At 34.6% G+C, this 19,332-nt stretch overlaps 2 protein-coding genes across 2 annotated transcripts in view; one reads left to right on the forward strand and one right to left on the reverse strand.

Annotated features, from left to right (window-relative positions):
• The window catches only part of Girdin (protein girdin), a 21,959-nt gene continuing 2,627 nt past the window's right edge, over positions 1-19,332 (forward strand). The window contains exons 1-6 of the mRNA XM_085942092.1: positions 1-218; positions 2,160-2,576; positions 6,432-6,742; positions 15,303-15,473; positions 15,842-16,058; positions 16,312-18,201. Of these exons, the coding sequence (XP_085798218.1) occupies positions 162-218; positions 2,160-2,576; positions 6,432-6,742; positions 15,303-15,473; positions 15,842-16,058; positions 16,312-18,201 (3,063 nt within the window). The 5' untranslated portion in view covers positions 1-161. The remainder of the gene's footprint in view (positions 219-2,159; positions 2,577-6,431; positions 6,743-15,302; positions 15,474-15,841; positions 16,059-16,311; positions 18,202-19,332) is intronic.
• The window catches only part of Tasp1 (Taspase 1), a 25,435-nt gene continuing 12,064 nt past the window's right edge, over positions 5,962-19,332 (reverse strand). Inside the window, exon 5 of the mRNA XM_085942093.1 lies at positions 5,962-6,761. The gene's annotated coding sequence lies outside the window, so the exon portion shown is untranslated. The remainder of the gene's footprint in view (positions 6,762-19,332) is intronic.

Here is a 19,332-nt window from a genome sequence, read left to right on the forward strand (position 1 = left end):
AGTGCTCAGTTAAGTTTGTTATTTTGAGGTCCTATTTTATGTCGCAGATGTCGTTCGTAATTTTGTATAATGTAGTTACTGAATGTTCTAAACTTCGACGTCGGTCAAACTGTTATGTATTTTAAGTTATCCTGTATTCATGTGACAATCGTTCATCTGAAATGGCAGCTTCTGGTGCTGACATAGAAGAATTCTTAGGAGGGCCTCTAGTGTCATGGGTAAGTTACAATTCGATACCTGCGGTAGTTGCAACAAATATGCTAGGACAACAAGCCGTCATGGATGGCTGCATCCGAGTATGTTTTAAAGATAATTTTATCGTCGGACGGCGGTTTTTAGTTACCTGTTACGTACTTAGTGATTAATCAACGAACGACAATGTTTAACACAGCTCGGTACGCTTTGCTGACTCCGTCGAACTTCCTATTTATTTATGCTTCGGAAAAGTTTTCGCAATATCTATTACACCTTTCTTTCATAACTCTTGCCATTAATCCGACTGCGTTTTGTTATTGTATTGTATTCCAATACAGCCGATCTATTCGCATCGATTATTTTGATAATTTCATTTCTTTCACTCTTTGCGCAATCAAGGACTTCCAAAAATCTCTGACCATAATATAGAAGTGACGAAGTTCCTTCTTCGAACTAATTAAATAAAAATCGTTACGGTTTTTATTTGATTACTAAAACTTACTTTAACATAATTATAATGACCTAAAAGTGTAAAAAAAATCTCTTTACTCTAAATACATAAATAGGTACTCTATAAGTAAATCTCTATTTTTTATTCAGAGGTTATAATATTATTATCTTCCATTTTCAAATTTCGCCACATAATATTATTATGATCTGAGTCATTTACTCATCCCAAGTCTACTGTCATGTTAGGTAAGTAAATTTAGAGTAACAAAATAATAATATTTAGGTATATAGGTATTGAATCTAAATAATACCTACATTATTATAACAGAAAGTGAAATAGATTGATAATTCAATAAGTTGACACTTCTTTTTTCTACTTATATAAGTTACCTACCATAGACCACTGAAGAGTCGGTATTATAACTTTTATAGGTATTGCAAAAAAAAGATAATTTTATTACTATCTAGTTATCTAGGTAATTAAATATCCTGTTGGAATAATTTACACTGTTATTAACATCAGCATTATAAGCTAATATAGGTCTTGAATCTTACAATTTGCTCTGCCGCATTAACATTCCCAGTGATAACTCTATCTATGGCACCAAAACTTGTTCATCTTTTCTATAATATTAGGGACACAGAATACATTACCATTAAAATATTGGCAATTAGGTAATTGGTAAAAATAGTACTCCATATTTTCAAAAACGGACTGTAATTATTCACATTTTTTAATAAAGAAATCAGAATAAACGTATGTCACATCAATTTATATTAAAAATCATTATTATACAATTGTATTTCATGGAAACTAAACTCGATGACAGATCCAGACCGCAGCGATGGCATAGGTGAATTTTTCCATAAACAATCTTGCTCCAATGTCCCAACTGTTTGCGGTGAGCTTTGCGTCATAGGTTTTCGTTTGTTTCTGGCTTACAGTAGAGTGTGTTAGGTTAAATCTTGATTAGAAGATATCAACAGATGAATTCAGGTGGCCGTTATAGCTTCGTAGGAGACGTCTTGCTTTAAGGGGTCAAGGGAGTCTGATATAAGAAGATTTGTGACGAAGGGGACAGGAGGGGTTGTCCAAAATGTGACTTCACGAAATCATTAAAATAGAATCCATTTTGATAACTATACTTAAATCAATAATTTCAATGAATATGTTTTTTGAACATACAGTAGGCGCTCGGTAATCCGGCGTTCACCAATCTGGCATGTCGCAACTCAGCACTCCTGCTGTATAATCCGGCAGAGGTGAAAAAATATGGGTGCCGGACTACCGAGCGCCTACTGTATATGACGTAATTTAGACGGACAAGGGGTAAAATAAATTGTAACAGTGATAGTGAAGATAGGTAGGGTCAGTAAATACCAAAAATTGTGTAATGTCATTTATGGTCAACCCCTTATAGGCTTTCTCGAAATAGACACCTCATGAGTATAACCTATGATAGCTTAATTTTAAATATAACAAGACTCTTTTTCAATCCATTTTTTTATTTCAGCTCTCCTCTTGCCTATCTCAACCGGAACGCTTAACCGACTACGCATCGCTATGGAATGGCCATTTACTAAACGAGGTGGTCCTCCAGATAGACCCCGAACCACCGCACCAAATAAACTCCCTCGACGGCCTCGAAGATCAGGCTCTGATGGTAGCCCGTGTGAAAAATTTTGATTGTATTGTCAAAAATATCAAAGCTCTCTATGAAGAAGAACTGGGGCAAACGCTTCTCATTTTGCCAGAGTGCATTAGCCTCGGCAAGATGCCGGAGTCTCGCGAGGGTCTGGAGAACATGAAGCTGCTCATTCTACTTCTACTCGGTGCTGCCGTCCAGTGTCCCAATAAAGAAATATTTATAACTAGGATTAAAGAACTCGATTTTGGGACTCAGCACGGGATTGTGGAATGCATAAAACAGGTGTGTATATTATTATGTAGCTTTTTTTTTTTACCTTTAATGTGCTTCCAGGGGAAACACCTCTGTTGGTTATAGCACCTTTCAGATGGCAGGATCAGGCACCGTGAATTATTTTAAGTAGGTAACTAGCCAGGACATAAATATTATATCATTATTTATGTGAGAAATGATTTTTTTCTTCTGTAACCAAAACTCTCTGATAGAATTCTTTTAATCTAAATATCGACCCAGAGTAATCCTAATCTTTCGCAAAATCATCAAAAGTAATCAAACGGAAAAAGAAATGGTAATTCTATGTATATATGTACCTACATCAATAATCCTTAAAATTCAACCAAGCCTTTTTGTAAATATATACTTAATCAATTCACCATTATTATTATTTTTTAACCTTTTCACAGCATTTAATTACTGTTTATTTACCACATTAAAATAACATGCTAATTATATCGAATGGCCAACTAATGAGGGCACAACAGCTGTGCCGTCAGCAGTGACAATACAGATAATACACATGACTTAAGAATGTAACATTCTTCATTGAATATACATAATTTACTATCTACAGCCTCACAAACATGTTTGGCTTTGTAAAGCTTTAGATAGATGTGGGTTTAAGGTTTTTTCATATTAATGTCATCCAAATTATCATCATCATCAGGGGCGCGACAACCCGGTGTGGGTCCTGGCCTCCTCCTACAGCTCCCTCCACCTGTCCCTATCCAGTGTGGCCGCTTTCCAATTTCACTGGCAGCTCCATCTAACCAGCGAATCTTTGGCCTCCCTCTTCTACATCCTATTGGATTGCTGGACATCACTCTCTTTGCCGGTTCATTGTCATTCATACGGTGCACATGACCTAGCCATCGCAGTCTCCCAATCTTAATTGATTGAACTGCGCTGCAATCTTCGTACAGCCCGTAGAGCTCAGCATTATATCTTCTCCTCCAATTGGTGCCATCCCTGATCGGTCCATATATACGGCGGAGAATTTTTCTTTCAAAGATGTTCAGGGCTTGTTCATTTCGCAGAGTTAATGTCCAGGTTTCCGATGCGTAGGTGAGCACTGGCTTTACAAGTGTCTTGTAAAGAGTGCTTTTAGTTTGACGAGATAGTAAGCGGGACTTAAAATGTCCAAATTCATAAATCATAAATCATCCAAATTATGTATAAACATTATTATTTTACGATATAAACGGGAAATCAGTTTGCTTTGTAACAAAATGTTAATATAACACATAAATAGTGTAACCTTTCGATCTGGTTAATTAATTAAAGATAAGAGACGGCTGCACAATATTCCTCCTAGCTTATAAAAAAATAACTAATAACAGGTAGCTAGCAAAGGGACCAACTGAAAATACTTTGAAAGCCTCATTTGAGGGTTTTACAATATAACACGTGTATGCATTTATGCACTACATTCACACCTTATTTTCTAAGGCGAATCATATCATTCAGCTATTTTGACAGCCAATACCCTGTCATTTGATTCCTAACTAAGACAGAGTACCGAGATAGTCGAGATAGGGAGAACAAGATAGTGTGACTGTCATTGTTTGACATACTTAGATGGGTCAAAATAAAGAAGTAATAGAAACATGCAACTTACCTAGAAATAAATAAATAAATTGTATTATATATTGTATTAGATATTTTACGTCAATATATTTTAATATTAATGATATTTTTTTTACTTTTTATGTCTGATCCTAAGAAGATCATATGGGCCTCGACGTAGATTTTTGTTTTTACAAGAAATGGGTGTTAGCCACTTGTTCAACCTATTAGGCCCATACACAGACTCCAAACACAAATTGAAAAACAATTTGTCTATTTGCGGGACACAGGATTCTAACCTGGGACCCTATAAGCCGACGCGTTAGCCACTTGGCCTACGTGGGCGTAGACACAATATTAAATTATCCATTAAAGATGTTTTCTAGTTTTATTTTCTTAAAAATCATGTGGAGATTTGTAGTTAACCATTCGATCAATATCTCGTTAGGGTCAGAAAAAATGGAGAAGATGACAGTCAACATAATATTATTTTTTTGATTCAGTTGAGGTTTGGAACCGAGTATATTATGCAATCTACAGTAAATACCATGGCTTTTCCTAAATATTAAATATAAAACTTTTTGTTATAATACAACACTTTATGGTGATTTCAGAATGTCCTTAGTATACTTGAATTGGCAACTACAGAACATTTCATACTCTGTGTCTCACTCCTGAAAAATACTCATACAAAGTCAGTCAAGCGTCGTGCTCTAAAGAGCTACTCTACTGTCATTGATTTTTCAATGTATGTTTTTTTGTTTATATAATTTTAAATTAGAGTTTATTGAATGATTATCGTAGAATTTTCTAAAGAAAGAGTTTTAGTATAGGTTCTGTTATCTATTGTAAACATTGCATTGAAAGTGTTCTAGATAAATTTTGTTAAGAGTTTTCAACAACAATTCGAAATTCTATTTCTCATTTCCCACATAGCCGAATGATCTGACCCCTATCTCTTTGTCTTATGACGGCAATTAATTTATGTTCAAGATAATACTTATAGAGAGTTTTTCTTCGTAAGTATGTAAGAAATCACTTACTTAAAAAGATGCCATCTTATATTTGATTGGTATCTGACAAACATATTATATGAAAATGTCTATTTCAAATATTGTTATAATATGTTCACAACTTAATGTTTGTTGTAAATGTTATTTATTGTTAATTTATTTTATACAATGTATTGTATTTTCAAATCAGAAATTATGCCCATTTTTATTTGCCTTAAAACCCCCTATTGTCATTTTTCCCCTCGTATGCTTTTGGCAAGTTTTATGTTACATATTATCTGAAATTCATAAAATATGTATAATATTATTTATTTTATGTAAAATTTAATCATGTCGATACCCCGTTCAATAGGGGAACAACTCATAAAACCTTGTTCCAAGATAAAGGCGTTTGAATTTTTTGCAGTAATTCTCATTTTAATTTTAAAGCCTTGATTTCGATGAAAGTGTATGTTTTTTTATATTTAATTTAGTGGAATACATCAATGCACAATGAAATTGTACATTTTAATGAAGAATTAACTAATAAATTTGATTATATAACGGAATTACTGATTAATCTCAGAAAGGGTTATTCGATTTTATGACACATTAAAGAAATTTTTGATTGTTTTTTTTGCTGAATTATAAAGAGAAAATTATTCTACATCGAATGGCATTCTTAACTCAAAACCTTTAAATTTTGAGTTGTTCCCCTATTGAACTGGGGTATCGATGTATAGACTTATGGAAATACCTCAAATCATAGCCAAAAGGGTGTTAGTGACAATTTGCAACTTTGCAGGAGAGGAATTTAAAAACGGAATTTTATTGGTTTCATCATATTATATTTTTCACTATAGTTTCTTCTGGTACGCACGAATTACACAAGGCGAATTTAGTTATTGTTCCGATACTATTTCCAACTGATTTTACATGAAATCTATTACCTCATTTGGCGTCGCTCAAGCTACGTCATATTTTCTGTCAAAACTATCAACCTTCAGGCTTATCTGGTATATTTATAACTACCCTGCCAAAAAATAGCTGTTACCTCAACACAAAATAACTCCTTCTGATGCACTTTTGTAATGCTAAACCATTCTAAAAATAATCAAACCCCATTAACAACTCATTTTCTCCATAATGTCTCTAACACCCTTTTGGCTTAGCACTTTTGTGCCATATAGATTTGGATGAGATCATGTCAGTTTAATTTTTACTGTTGGGCAAAAGTTTCAATTAGTTCATTTATTTAAAAAGCCATAGCTAAAATAGACTCTTTCCCTCATCCCTTTACCAGGTAACAGACAACCAGACAGTCGTCCTGACCCCCGACTCTTTGGAGCTCTTTCAATCGGCTGCCATGTACAACCACATCCGGCGGCTGGCCAAAGAGCGGGACCACTACCTCACCCACTGGGCCAATCTGGTCATCACGGAGGCCGTCGGCAACGACGAGGGCGCTCCTCGCCACCCTGGCGCCAAACAGAACAACGCTCGCTCCAACTCCAGCTCCTACAACGTCTCCTCGTCCACGGGCTCCGATAGTAATCACTTAGCAGTGGAACTCGCCGACTGGAAGGCCAGATTGAGAAAACAGCGCCAGGAATTGTAAGTTGATTTTTTTTACCTGTAAATTGGGTCATATTGAGTAATACAGCACAAATTCAACATGAGCTTTAGAACATACCTATATGCAAAAGGAAAAAGGTGATAAGTCTAAAATCATTAGTTTTCAGGAGAGCTAAAAGAAGATTGATTTTTGAACCACTTTGTTTGGGAACTCCAATGTTTCTGTGTAGCATTTAGTAATTTAGAAATATTGATTTGACTCATCTATCTATACATAGATGTATTTTGGTTCTTTTGGCATATTCAACTCATTTTTCAATACATATTTAAGACATGGCCCTTTTTTTCCTTTCGCATAACTTTTTATATATGCGTCTGCCACTGTGATAAATACAATATTATATGCCGTGTCCACCTTTAAAATAATTTAATAACAATCACGACCCCATTGAGAATGTTCTATTGAAACTGACGAAACCAGTGCTGATCATTATTAAATTATGTGATTGAGTGTTGTATTATAATATTATGTATTGTGTTATTTTTATTAATACAATGTCTCTCCACCAAGAATTGACAGTTAAACACCATTAAAGTAACTAATCTGAAAATAATATATGTGATGGATGTCCTTTACACCTACAATAGACAATAAATTGTTATGCAATTAAACTCTGGGTTTTTTTTAATCTTTTTGCTATGTTCTTTGGCCAATGACACTGGCCTTAATTATATCATTACTATATAATAAAAAAAAAACATCAACAAACATGGGCACTCGATTGCCATGGCGAGTGAGTCACCTTTACTTTTGCGAAATTACAATCAAAATTAGCATTTTAAATTGCACTTTTATGGCCCTAAGATTTACACTACATCAGTGAAAGGAAAAAGGAAGTAAACAAAAAAAAACATCACCTACCTATGAATGATTCACAGTGTGATCCCATCCATGAATAAATTCACAGCTTTTTTTATCTATGCTAAATCTATGCACACATTTTTTTTTAATTCAATGCTTAGATAGATTCAGCTTGTATTTAATAATCTATGAATTGATTGACCTTGGTGATGCCAAAGACTTATTTAAATTGTATTATTTCATAATATTATAATCAGATGTCTTTTGAATATTCAATATTTTTTAACTTGTAAAACCACTCTTATAAATAGATATTATAATATGCTGTCCGTTGCCATTATCATTATGAATTTTTAAAATTTCCGCTGTCAATAAAAAATAACTGCCCTGGTGATCCACAGATGCAAGGCCACTCATAATATTTTGAACATAACTTGCGCAGGTTTTTAACTTATTACAAGACCCATTTCACATAAAAATTGGCATTTATCAAATAGCTCAGGTAACTCAATTTATCGCTATTTTTGACTAGCTTTTGTGTCCTTGGCTAAAATTGCCATGATGAAAAATGTCCGCCAATTTTGATGGTCTTGTTCAAGATATATATGAGCGGATGATAAACTCAACTAAGCTGTAAATTCTGTACCAATTTTTACATAGATAAATGAACTCGTCTAATTATGCGCAAAAGAAGTAATTATTTTTTCGTAAATTGCCTAATATTACCCGATTTTGGTGCTTTATCCCATTGGAACCACAAAATTTTGGTAGGTATCGCGTAGTACTTTCTACAAAATACCTGTGTGCGTACGTTGGAAACATTTGTGTGCACAAAAATTTACAAATTATGAGCACATCTTAAAGGGAACATTGCTCTTAGGTCTAATAGTCCACCCTGAGAGCATACGAAAAGCACAAAGTCATGTAGATCGTTTTTGTAGCAGATGAGGGTGAGTCGGCGCTGACTTTATAATCTGTTTGATGTGATAATGTCTTATAAATATGTTTTGTGTTATATAATACATATGACTCTACTATGAGAATATGACATCTTTAAAAATTTGCAATAGCTATCTATATACAGGAATAATCATGTGCCTTGGGGGGGCGCATAATTAAAGTTGTACTTAGGTATAGGATATAAAACGAAACTCACTATCCGTGACCAAGGATGACTGTGTCACAGTGGCGCACCCAGGGGGGGTCAAGGGGCCCTGGCACCCCCCAAACATGAAAATTATCAGAATGATTTTAAACATTGAAATTGAAAGCCGATAAACTATACCTTTGGGTTTAGACAAATAAAAACATGGCAAAAAAATGATTTGCAATTCTCCAGCACCCTTTTTAGAAAAGTCATGGCACTTCATGGCCATGAACATTTTCAATTATATAATTGTGCAATATATTTTTTTATTATTATGTGTCGATACTCGACAGCTCCATTATTAAAGCAGATGTATTAAAAATCGCCAATAATTCACTGTATGAGTACTCTTAATTTGAACTAAAACACAATTTGAAAAACATTAATGTAGTGTTTCACGCTGCCTTTAATCTTAGTGGTAGGTAGAGGGCCCGCCAAATATTCTAGCCTGAGGGCCCGTTTCAGGATGTGGGGACCATGGTGTAGGTACACCGAGTGCAATAGACAAAAGGCCGATAAACGAGAAATTCAGCTGTGAAGAAGGAAAAGAGCCTATGGGACTAATTAACATTCTCCTCCTTGGGCCCCCCCCCAAAATTAAATCCTGGGTGCGCCACTGCTGTGTCAAGTGCCACTGGTGTAATTTATTTGTAACCAAATAATCTACCTCACTGGCCCATACTTAAAATTCTCAGAAGGCTTAGGTATTACTCACAGGTTGATAAAGTAAATATTGCAGGAAGTCAATTTGGTACATTATTTGCGAGGAATAATACATGCAAACTTAGGGCCAGATGCTTAGTCATTCTTACCAACTGCCACTTAAAGTTAAGTTGCTGAAATTGTGCATTTGGTGAGTAACTACTGAATAATGACAGAATTGAGAAACCCGAGTGACAGCTGTCAAAATAATCAAGTATATCGTACACAAAATTCATGCAATTTCAATCGAAATATGTACAACTTATTTTACAAGTAAATACATTATTTGCAAATAAAAGAACACTTATAATGTAATTGCGCAGATTGCGATTTCTTCTGCTGCGCACGAATTGCATAGGGTAAATTTAATTATTGTTACCGTTATTATTTCCGACTGCTCTTACATGAAGCCTATTGCATAGTTTTCACTCGCTCGGCATCACTCTATCTACGTCATATATTCTGTCAAAACTATCAAAATTTACGCTAATGTGGTATGTTTATAGCACCAGCGCATCTATTCTATACTCAAGGCTGCTGTCGGTGGCTATCGAGGTTTGTTTATCATATTTATGTATTGAGGTGGTTAATTGTTACAATTGGTTAACTGTCCGAATTGTCAAAAAGTGCTATGTTTTGTGTCTCTCTTGGCTGTGTTAACTTTTAGAGCAAATAGACAGTTTTGAGAGTTTAGACGGCTTACTTATTGTAACAATTATAATACCTTAATATATAAATATGATAAACTACCCTCGATAGCAACCTTGTACATAGAATAGATATGCAGACGTCGGAAACATTTAATTTAGTAATTACATTTACCTTAATAATTGATTACAAAAGGCTGAATTTGGAGTACCTCCGATAAATGTAGTTATTAGAAATAATTCGCTTGAATCATTGACAAATCAATAGCTTCATAGAGCACTCGTCCGGAAAGTAAAAGATGTGAACCCAAGCCCCATTTATCTGTTATTTGTACCACACGTAAATAAATCTACACAGCTCAAACTCCTCTATTAAAGCTACACTAACATGCAACGCAATGGTGCTTTCTCACAATAATATTTTAACTGTAGTATTATTCTTTTCTAGCCATGATTGTTATAATACACTGAATGTGTGAACTTGGCTGGTTTACGGAAAAATTAAAACACCATCTCGGTGCCTCTATGGAAATGCTTAGAATTTTCTCATGGGCCCATTGTTTCTGCTCGCATTAATAAGCAAATGGATTTTTTAAAAAAAAGTTTCATTTGGTGAATGAAGCTGTTGAATAAGGTTAGGTCACATACAATACAGTTGGTTCGTTATTATATCAAGTATCACTGTCAATTAAATATAGTTTATTGGTTTAATCATCATCAGCCGTATTTAGGCCAATTTAAATGTGTGATTCAGTTCTTAATAAATTGAAAGTTTTACAGATTTCTAATATCTTAATAATATTTTTTTTTTCATTTGCTTCCATTGTAAGATGAAACTCAGAAAACCATTAAATTCTTAGGGAACTTTTTAACGCATTGGTGTGTATTTTATATAAGGCTAATATTAATTATTTATTTATTAGAGAAAAAACTATTATGGCAATACAGCTATTTACCAATGGGCCATAATTAGGGAATCCAATCCCGGGATCCCGAGCTATTTTCGATACCTATGAATCCCGGGATTGATAAACATAATCCCGGGATTTCGGGATTGATTTTTTTTATCAATTTTTATGGAAAATATAACAGAAAAAATACTTTTAATATAAAATAACTACATTAGAAATAAACTGCGTTTGAATGAAGTTTGATGTGTAGGTTGCCGATTCATTTTATTTTTTCACATAGATTATTAAAAATGAGAGATTATTTGCTTTACTATTTTAAATCTCGCTGATCTATTCATTATGTCTTTACTATCAGAAATAGCAATCTCATATTAAATTCAGATTATTATTTATATTACAATATTATTTACTCCATTAAACTTGTGTATTTCCAAGATTTAACGTATACAATATTAACAATAAATGTCTTAAATAGTATAAATTATACTAGATTTATTTTTGACCGATTTTATCAATGTTATTTGTAAATATAAAAATTTTATATTAACAATGGAAAAAAATCCCAATCCCGGGACCAGTCCCGGGATCCCGGGATTGTCAAATTGTAATCCCGAAATCCCGGGATCAGAATTTTGGCTCGGGATTGGATTCCCTAGCCATAATGCTTATCAAATACAAATTATGTATATACATACACCCGATCCTCTTTTCGCATGGTTTCGAAATAACAGTTAAAAAAATTACTGATCATTTTTTATTTACACTGATTTTTTTTTACTTTAACAAGGTTTAAAAAAGCTAAAAAGAATAGAAATATGTATTTATGTACATATTTATCAAAAAATTGCTTTGCAATGAACAGCACGCCACTGTTGTCATACATACATATGTATATACATGGCGCCACTAGTCAGTCACTTCGGGTTCGATACGAGAGGACATGCCGCGTGCTTCGGCATCAGCGTCATTAAGCCAACGAAAAACTGCAGTAAAATGGCACGTTTATTGTCAACAGCGACACTGAATGAATATATTTCTCTATGCTAAATTTAATTTAAATCGAAAACTATGTATTTTTTATGTATAAATAATAAGTACATTCGATTTATTTTTGAGTTCAAGATTTTCGTATTTTGAGTTGATTTTAAGTAATGGAACCTATCTACCATTTTTGTATGGGCACCTTATCTTTTTTTACACAGTTTTGTTTTGCATGGTAGTCTTTGGAACGTATCCCCCGTGCAAAAAGAGGATCGGGTGTAATTATAAACGGTAACCATGAAATAAATGAAAAATACCTTGAATAGTTCAATAAAAATATCAATATATTGATATTATTGACCGAAGGTACTTGATGGAATTTGAATTCAATTTTTTTTTTTTTAAATACGAGGGTGGGTCAATAAGTCCTTAGAAAAGCTGACAGGTGGCGCGACTAGTACTGTAAGCGGTTTGTTTCCATGCAGCGGCACTACCGATTCAGTATGCTGCGAAGTTTCAATCAGATTGGTCGGGTTGTTGTGTCTTTCTCGTACATTTAAAAAAAAAATTTGCTTGTTTACAAAAATGGAGAAAATTGAGTTTAGAGCTGTTATTAAACATTTTAATATAAAAGGGTTAACAGCAAAGGAAATAAAAAATGAGTTGGATTTAGTTCACGGCACATCTGCTCCTTCACTTGCAACTATTTATAACTGGTTAAATGAATTTAAACGTGGTCGTACATCAACAAAGGATGAACCACGCTCAGGACGTCCTGTAGAGGTGACTACACCAGAAATGATCAATAAAATCCACGATATGGTGTTAAGTGACCGAAGATTAAAGTTGAGTGAGATAATTGAGGTTACAGGAATCTCAAAAGGTAGCGTCATTTCTATTTTACATGACAAATTGGGCATGAAAAAAATTTCTGCAAGATGGGTGCCACGTTTGCTCACAGTCGACAATAAACGCAATAGGGTGGTGGCCTCTAAAGCCCTGTTGTCGCTCATGCAACGCAATCCGGATGAATTTTTTCGTCGCTTTGTGACTGTAGATGAAACATGGATACACCACTATACTCCCGAGACGAAAGAACAGTCAAAGCAGTGGATTGCGAAAGGCGAACCATGTCCAAAGAAGGCGAAAACCGTAAAATCAGCTGGTAAGGTTATGGCTACTGTATTTTGGGATGCACGTGGAATTATTTTCGTTGACTATTTGGAAAAAGGAAAAACAATAACAGGGGATTATTATGCATCTTTATTAAACCAGCTAAAAAACAAAATTGAAGAAAAACGGCCTCATTTAAACAGGAAAAAAATCCTCTTTCATCAGGACAATGCCCGTGTTCACACATGTTTACGATCGATGGCTAAAATTGAAGAATTGAAGTTCGAATTGGTCGACCACCCACCGTATTCGCCAGATTTAGCCCCCAGTGACTTTTTCCTTTTCCCAAACTTAAAAAAATGGCTAAGTGGACAACGTTTTTTTCAAATGAAGAAGTCATCGATCGGACAAATGCTTATTTTGAGGACCTTCCGAAAACTTATTTTTCTGACGGTTTAAAAAAAATTGAGAAACGTCTAACCAAGTGTATTGAGCTCCAAGGAGATTATGTTGAGAAATAAAAAAAAATACAAAAATAAAAACTGTTTTAATGCTTTTTTCTAAGGAATTATTGACCCACCCTCGTAGCATTTTAGAATATTTGTTTATCTATTTAAAGACTGATAGATATTATAGATATATCTCATTAGTAAACTCCATTAAATTCCCAATATTGATGACTTTACACCTCTTGAATGTAGTATTTATTGATTATTATTTTATGATCTAATATCAGGATCTTGATGATGTGTTTGTATTATTAGTGATGGGGTTTTTTACAAACACTTCAACTATTCATAATTTGTTGGTTATATTTTTATTATGATCCTTGATCCTTAATTTAAGTTAAAATTAATTGTATTCATTGTCAGTGTGTATTTACCTTTTGGTGAGTGCACATAGTGCCTGAAGATGCCGAAAGGGTAAAACTTATCCATTAGAATTTTAAAATATTGACCTTTATAGTGGCATAGAGTAGATTAATCGCACGATACACAGCATCATGAAACATCACATCTCTCCTGCAAAGCTCAAAGGAGACAATCAACCAGTGATGGATCAAGTGTAAAAATGTCCGAATGGTAAACTACTGAATCAACGAGATGGTAAAGCTCTGGACCAATATTTAAAGGATTATAACTTGATTTGTGTGGCTGTCTCTTCTTCTTCTGAAGTAGAAACCTTCCACAGTTAGATTATACATTTTTACTCCCTGTTGTAGTAATCTCATCAAGTAACATTTTTCAGTCTATTTATATAAAATCTTAATGCAATAAAACTTCTTAATAAAAATAATTACTTTCTCTTGAAAATGCCTCCGAGATTTTAAATTTAGATTCCCAGCCATTTGTTAATAATATTGAAACAATGGTTTTTTATAGAAATAGAAATTCTCATTTGTTGTTGAGTATCAATCTTGAATTTTGGGAATTTTCTTGATGTGGCAGTGATGTTGCACTTATTCTTGCACATTTTGAATATATTACAATATAATTTATATAGGAAACAGTATTTTTAATTAAATAATTTTGTTATTCAAGAGTCAAGACTAATTAATACATGCGATTCAAGAATAATATTCTATTGAAAATACATACATAACCTGTGACATGTAAATATTTACCTGGAAATATTTTATTTTCATTAGATTTACAATCCAATGGGGATATTGGCCGCCTCATGAAGAGGTTTCTTAACATTTTTTTTATTTTCACAAACAATGGATGTTTGTCAATTTCTCAACCTGCCGAGTCCATGCTCTGGATCCGGGTACCTGAGAGCATACCAATATGAAAAATCTTGGACCTCGTAGGATTTGTGGGTACCCACATTTATTACGTTACAGGTGAATACTTTACCAATTGAGCTCTCAACTCGAGAACTATCCAGGCGGATATTTTTTGCCAACTACGCACGCATCTGAGGTGTTTTCAAATTCTATCTATTTTTTTGTAATACATTTATTTTATTTAACGATTCATAAATGGCGTCAGTATCTCACTAACGTTTTAGTTTTGACACATGTAGGTACTTCCACAAATATCACAGCGTAAGAAGATCACTAGTTTTAAGAGCTATAGGTTTTTATATCCAGATTAGCTTGTAAATGGTCATTCAATGATTGCGAAAACGAAACTAGTAAGACCTTCCTAATTGCGTTTCAGAAAAACCAGTTTAACCGAATATGACATAGCAGTGGAAGTAGATTAAAATTAATTGTAACTATTTCTGACAGGGAAGAGAAATCAGAGCAGCTAGCAGAGTGCAAAGAAGAACTGGAGCATGTGAAGATAACGCTAAACAAGCTGAGGACGGAGAGTCAGGTGTGGTGCAGCGAGGCACGGAAGACGGCTGCCTACCGTGATGAGGTGGATGCACTCCGGGAACGTGCTGACAGAGCTGATAGGTATGTCATTTAATATTCATATTTTGAATTGTTCGTTATTAATTTTTCACCACAAGAGTATGGAAAGCATCAACGAGTCTAAATAAATGGAAGTAATGCTGTAAAAAGGATTCGTGGTCTACTGTTTAAATTAACTGTAATTCATTTATGGCAAACTTCATTATTTTTGCCGGCATCTTACAAAAACTGTAAGCATTTCTACCCAATTCATGGCGATGCATCCTTGTAGTTTTAATGTTAAATGGTATAATATGACAATACACAGCAACAGTGGGTGAAAATGAGAAACAGACTATCCTGAAGTTTTTTGATATCAGACGTATTCATGGTTTCAGCATAACAAACTAATGAAAAAAATATTTTTACAGGCTGGATATGGAAGTGCAAAAGTATCGGGAGAAACTGTCTGACATGGAATTCTACAAAGCCAGGGAGACAGAGCTGAGAGAAGATAACCGGGTGCTGTTGGAGACCAGGGAGATGCTAGAGGAGCAGCTTTCGCAAGCCAGGCAGAGGGCTGACAAGAACCGCGGCCTCGAACATGAACTCGTCAAAATGAAGCAGAAGGAGAATGACGCAGCACTTGTAAGTATATTTCTATTTTATATCTATGCGGAAACTATTTACGCACAATTATTTGTTTTCATTTTCATATTATCATTTCGGTACAATTACTTGTAAACAAAAATTAACACGTTTCAAAAAGTCCTTTTATCATTGTAGATGGTTTGGAAATCATATCTCTTCCATTTATTGTGACACTGTGAAATCTATAATCTATTTTCTTATGCTAATAAGTAGTCAGTTAAATTATATTTGTTTTATAAATTAATTTCAGGAAAGAGATATCAATCAACAAAAGATACAAGAACTGCTCGAAGAAACTACCCATCTCCAATACATCATCAAGTCTACGCTGAACACGACAAATATTAGTCTTCAAAATCAAAACGATGACATGGAATCCAGTTTTCAGGGTTCCGAATCCGGAGACAACAGTCTGTCAGAGCAGCTCACCAGCAACGCTCAGGCCAGAGCGTTGAAGTTGGAACTTGAAAATAAGAGACTCATTTCGACAATCGACTCCCTCAAAGAACAATCTTTCCACGAGTCCAGTGATAAGTTCCTCGAATCGGAAAAGGACAAGAAAAAATTGTCATTAAAGTGTGAACAACTTCAAGAGAACTGCAATAGACTCAACCAGCAAAATTCAGAGTTGGAAAATATATTCAAAAACGCTTTAGAAGAAAACAGAAAACTTCAAGACACCATTGACAGCCAAAAAGTTAGCAGCGATCGAGTGAACATTGAAAGGGACTGCGACAGGAGTAGGATACAGGAATTGGAGAAGCACGTGGAGTCTGTTACCAACGATAAGCAGAAAATCCGGATGTTGTATGATTCCATTCAGAGACGAGCGGAAGATTTGGAACGATCTACTGAAGCAAAGGCTAATGAAATCAAAATATTGAAACCTGCCGCTGAAAATGCAGAAAAGCTACAGGAGAAAATGACCGAAACGCAGAACAAAGTTGCGCATTTAGAAAAGGAGAACACTTCTTTGGTGAAGGATGTCAGTAAGCTTCGAGAGAATGTCGAAGAGAAGCATCTAGCCTTGGACAAAATCAGTCTTGAGAGTGATATCAAGAGCAAAGAAATCTCTCGATTGACTAGACAAGTCGATTCGATGTCTTCACAAGTCATGAAAATGCACGAGTTGGAGAGTAAAGCTCAAGAATTAGCTTCACAGACTATGATGGATATAGAAACAATCCAAGCACTTCAGAAAGATTTGGTAGAAGAAAAGGTTCATTCGGATAAGGTGAAAATGTGCATCGAAAAGTTAGGATTGAACACTAATGATATTATCCGCAATGAAGTGGTTTTGGAAGATATTATCGAAAAGATTGTAAGGAATGCTGACATTCAGACAGTTTTTGACGATGTGCTGAAGAAAGATCCGACATTGAATAAGTCAAGATTATGTTTATGTCATAATAATGCTTGCGATGAAAAGGAGATTCAGCAGACTGAACAGGTCAAATCGAATATTATCGCACAGTGCGAACAGCTCACTGCCGAACTTTCAACGGTGCAAACTTCTTATGAACTATGCCAGGCGGAAAACGCTAAGTTACAAGTAATCGCTTCGACTCTCACCTCACAGAATAGCTCATTAGCTTCGCAACAGATTACCTTGCAGCTCGCAAACAGCCAACTAGCAGCGGAAAAGGAAGATCTAATGAAGCAAATAGATTTAGTTAAGACCCTGTACGATAGCCTTCTTCACGATCAAAGATCCCTGCAATCAATACATGAACAGCTCAATGCTGAATATGAATCTTTGCTCAAAGAACGTGAAGGTCTGAAGACGGCCGTACGAGACTTCAAACTGGAAAACCGTGAAATGAAAGAAGAGAGTGTTTCTTTTGAAAAAAAAATTGCCGATCTAACTGAAGAAAGAGAATTGTTGAAAATTGAATCTAGAAATCTTTCTAATCTAAGAAAGGAACATTCCAAGTTGAAAGAGGATTTCAGGAGTCTGTTCTCCGCTAGCGATAGACTGAAAAATGAATACAGACATCTCCAGGATGAGTACAGAAATAATAGATCCGAAGCGAGTCAACTGAAGCTTAGAAATACTGAAATGTCCGGGGAACTTAACACCAAGACTGATGTCACCAACGGATTAGAGCTGGAACTTAATAAAATCAACCAGCGCTGTGAGGTATGTATGTAATTAATTGTCTGCCATACGCACCGGTGACTTTTTGTATGCATCTTCAAGGAGATGTTGGAGACGGATAGTCGTTTGTCTGGATACAAAGCATTCTAACCAGGTGTTGGATGTATCTTAATCCTTTCCACGCAGACGGCACACCCGTTTGTGCCCACATTATTTGGCCATTTTAGCATGTTATTTAAATGCGGTAATTAAATAGTCATTAAATGCTCCGCGGTCAACAAGTTAACCCCTCACACTTTTAAATTACCGTCTGCTATTCAAACATTACTCGCTTTGAGTAATTTAAAAGGTAGTCTTGTTATGCAATGAATTTCTATTTTCTAAGCATGTTCAAATTCAAATTTATTTGTATACATATAGTGCACTTTATAAATTATGAATGTAAGACGTTCACAACACATCTGAAGATGCCAAAAGGTGAAACCGGGTCTCAAAAAAGGATTCAAGTGGAATAATTCAAAACTTAAATCAATTATAATTTAAATTCAAATTCTGTCAAGTACCCTCAGTCGATAGTATTCATTTTTCTATGTTCAACCCCACAACACTTTCGGGAGTGTTGTAATACAAAAAATCATATAGATCCCTCTAGATATAGTTCAAATTCTTTAATCCATAGTATAGAAGAGTGATGGCGAACCTATGGCATGCGTGCCACGAGAGATGATTTTGCATGGCACGTGAATGTTTTATTTAGAGAAAAAAACTACCCATAATACTTCATTAAAAAAAATACACAAAAGTTTTACAAATAAATGTATTAAAAAATAATGATGACATGGTATGTCCATGGTCCATGCGTATTTTCTTCGGTGTTTAATATTATTTTTACCAATCGATGTGTGAACGGAAACGACGAAATTCATCCACAATACAGACAGATAGCATTGTATAAAAAATAGGAGCCGAATAGTGTTCAAGAATATGAATTAAGTTTAATGTGAAGATATAATTGCATTGGTTGGTCCTTAGGCTTGAGGAATTTATTGATGAAACTTAAATATAAAAATATTCAATCAACAAACCTCATGAAATGTATTGGCAGTCATTCAAATATAATAGCTACTTATTATTTTAATCGTGAAAATCGTTCAGTGAAAGAGAATATATGAA

Source organism: Rhyacophila brunnea, unplaced genomic scaffold (assembly GCF_057557595.1).
Source record: "Rhyacophila brunnea isolate RB1 unplaced genomic scaffold, BYU_Rbru_1.0 scaffold_14, whole genome shotgun sequence".
Lineage (NCBI taxonomy): Eukaryota > Metazoa > Arthropoda > Insecta > Trichoptera > Rhyacophilidae > Rhyacophila > Rhyacophila brunnea.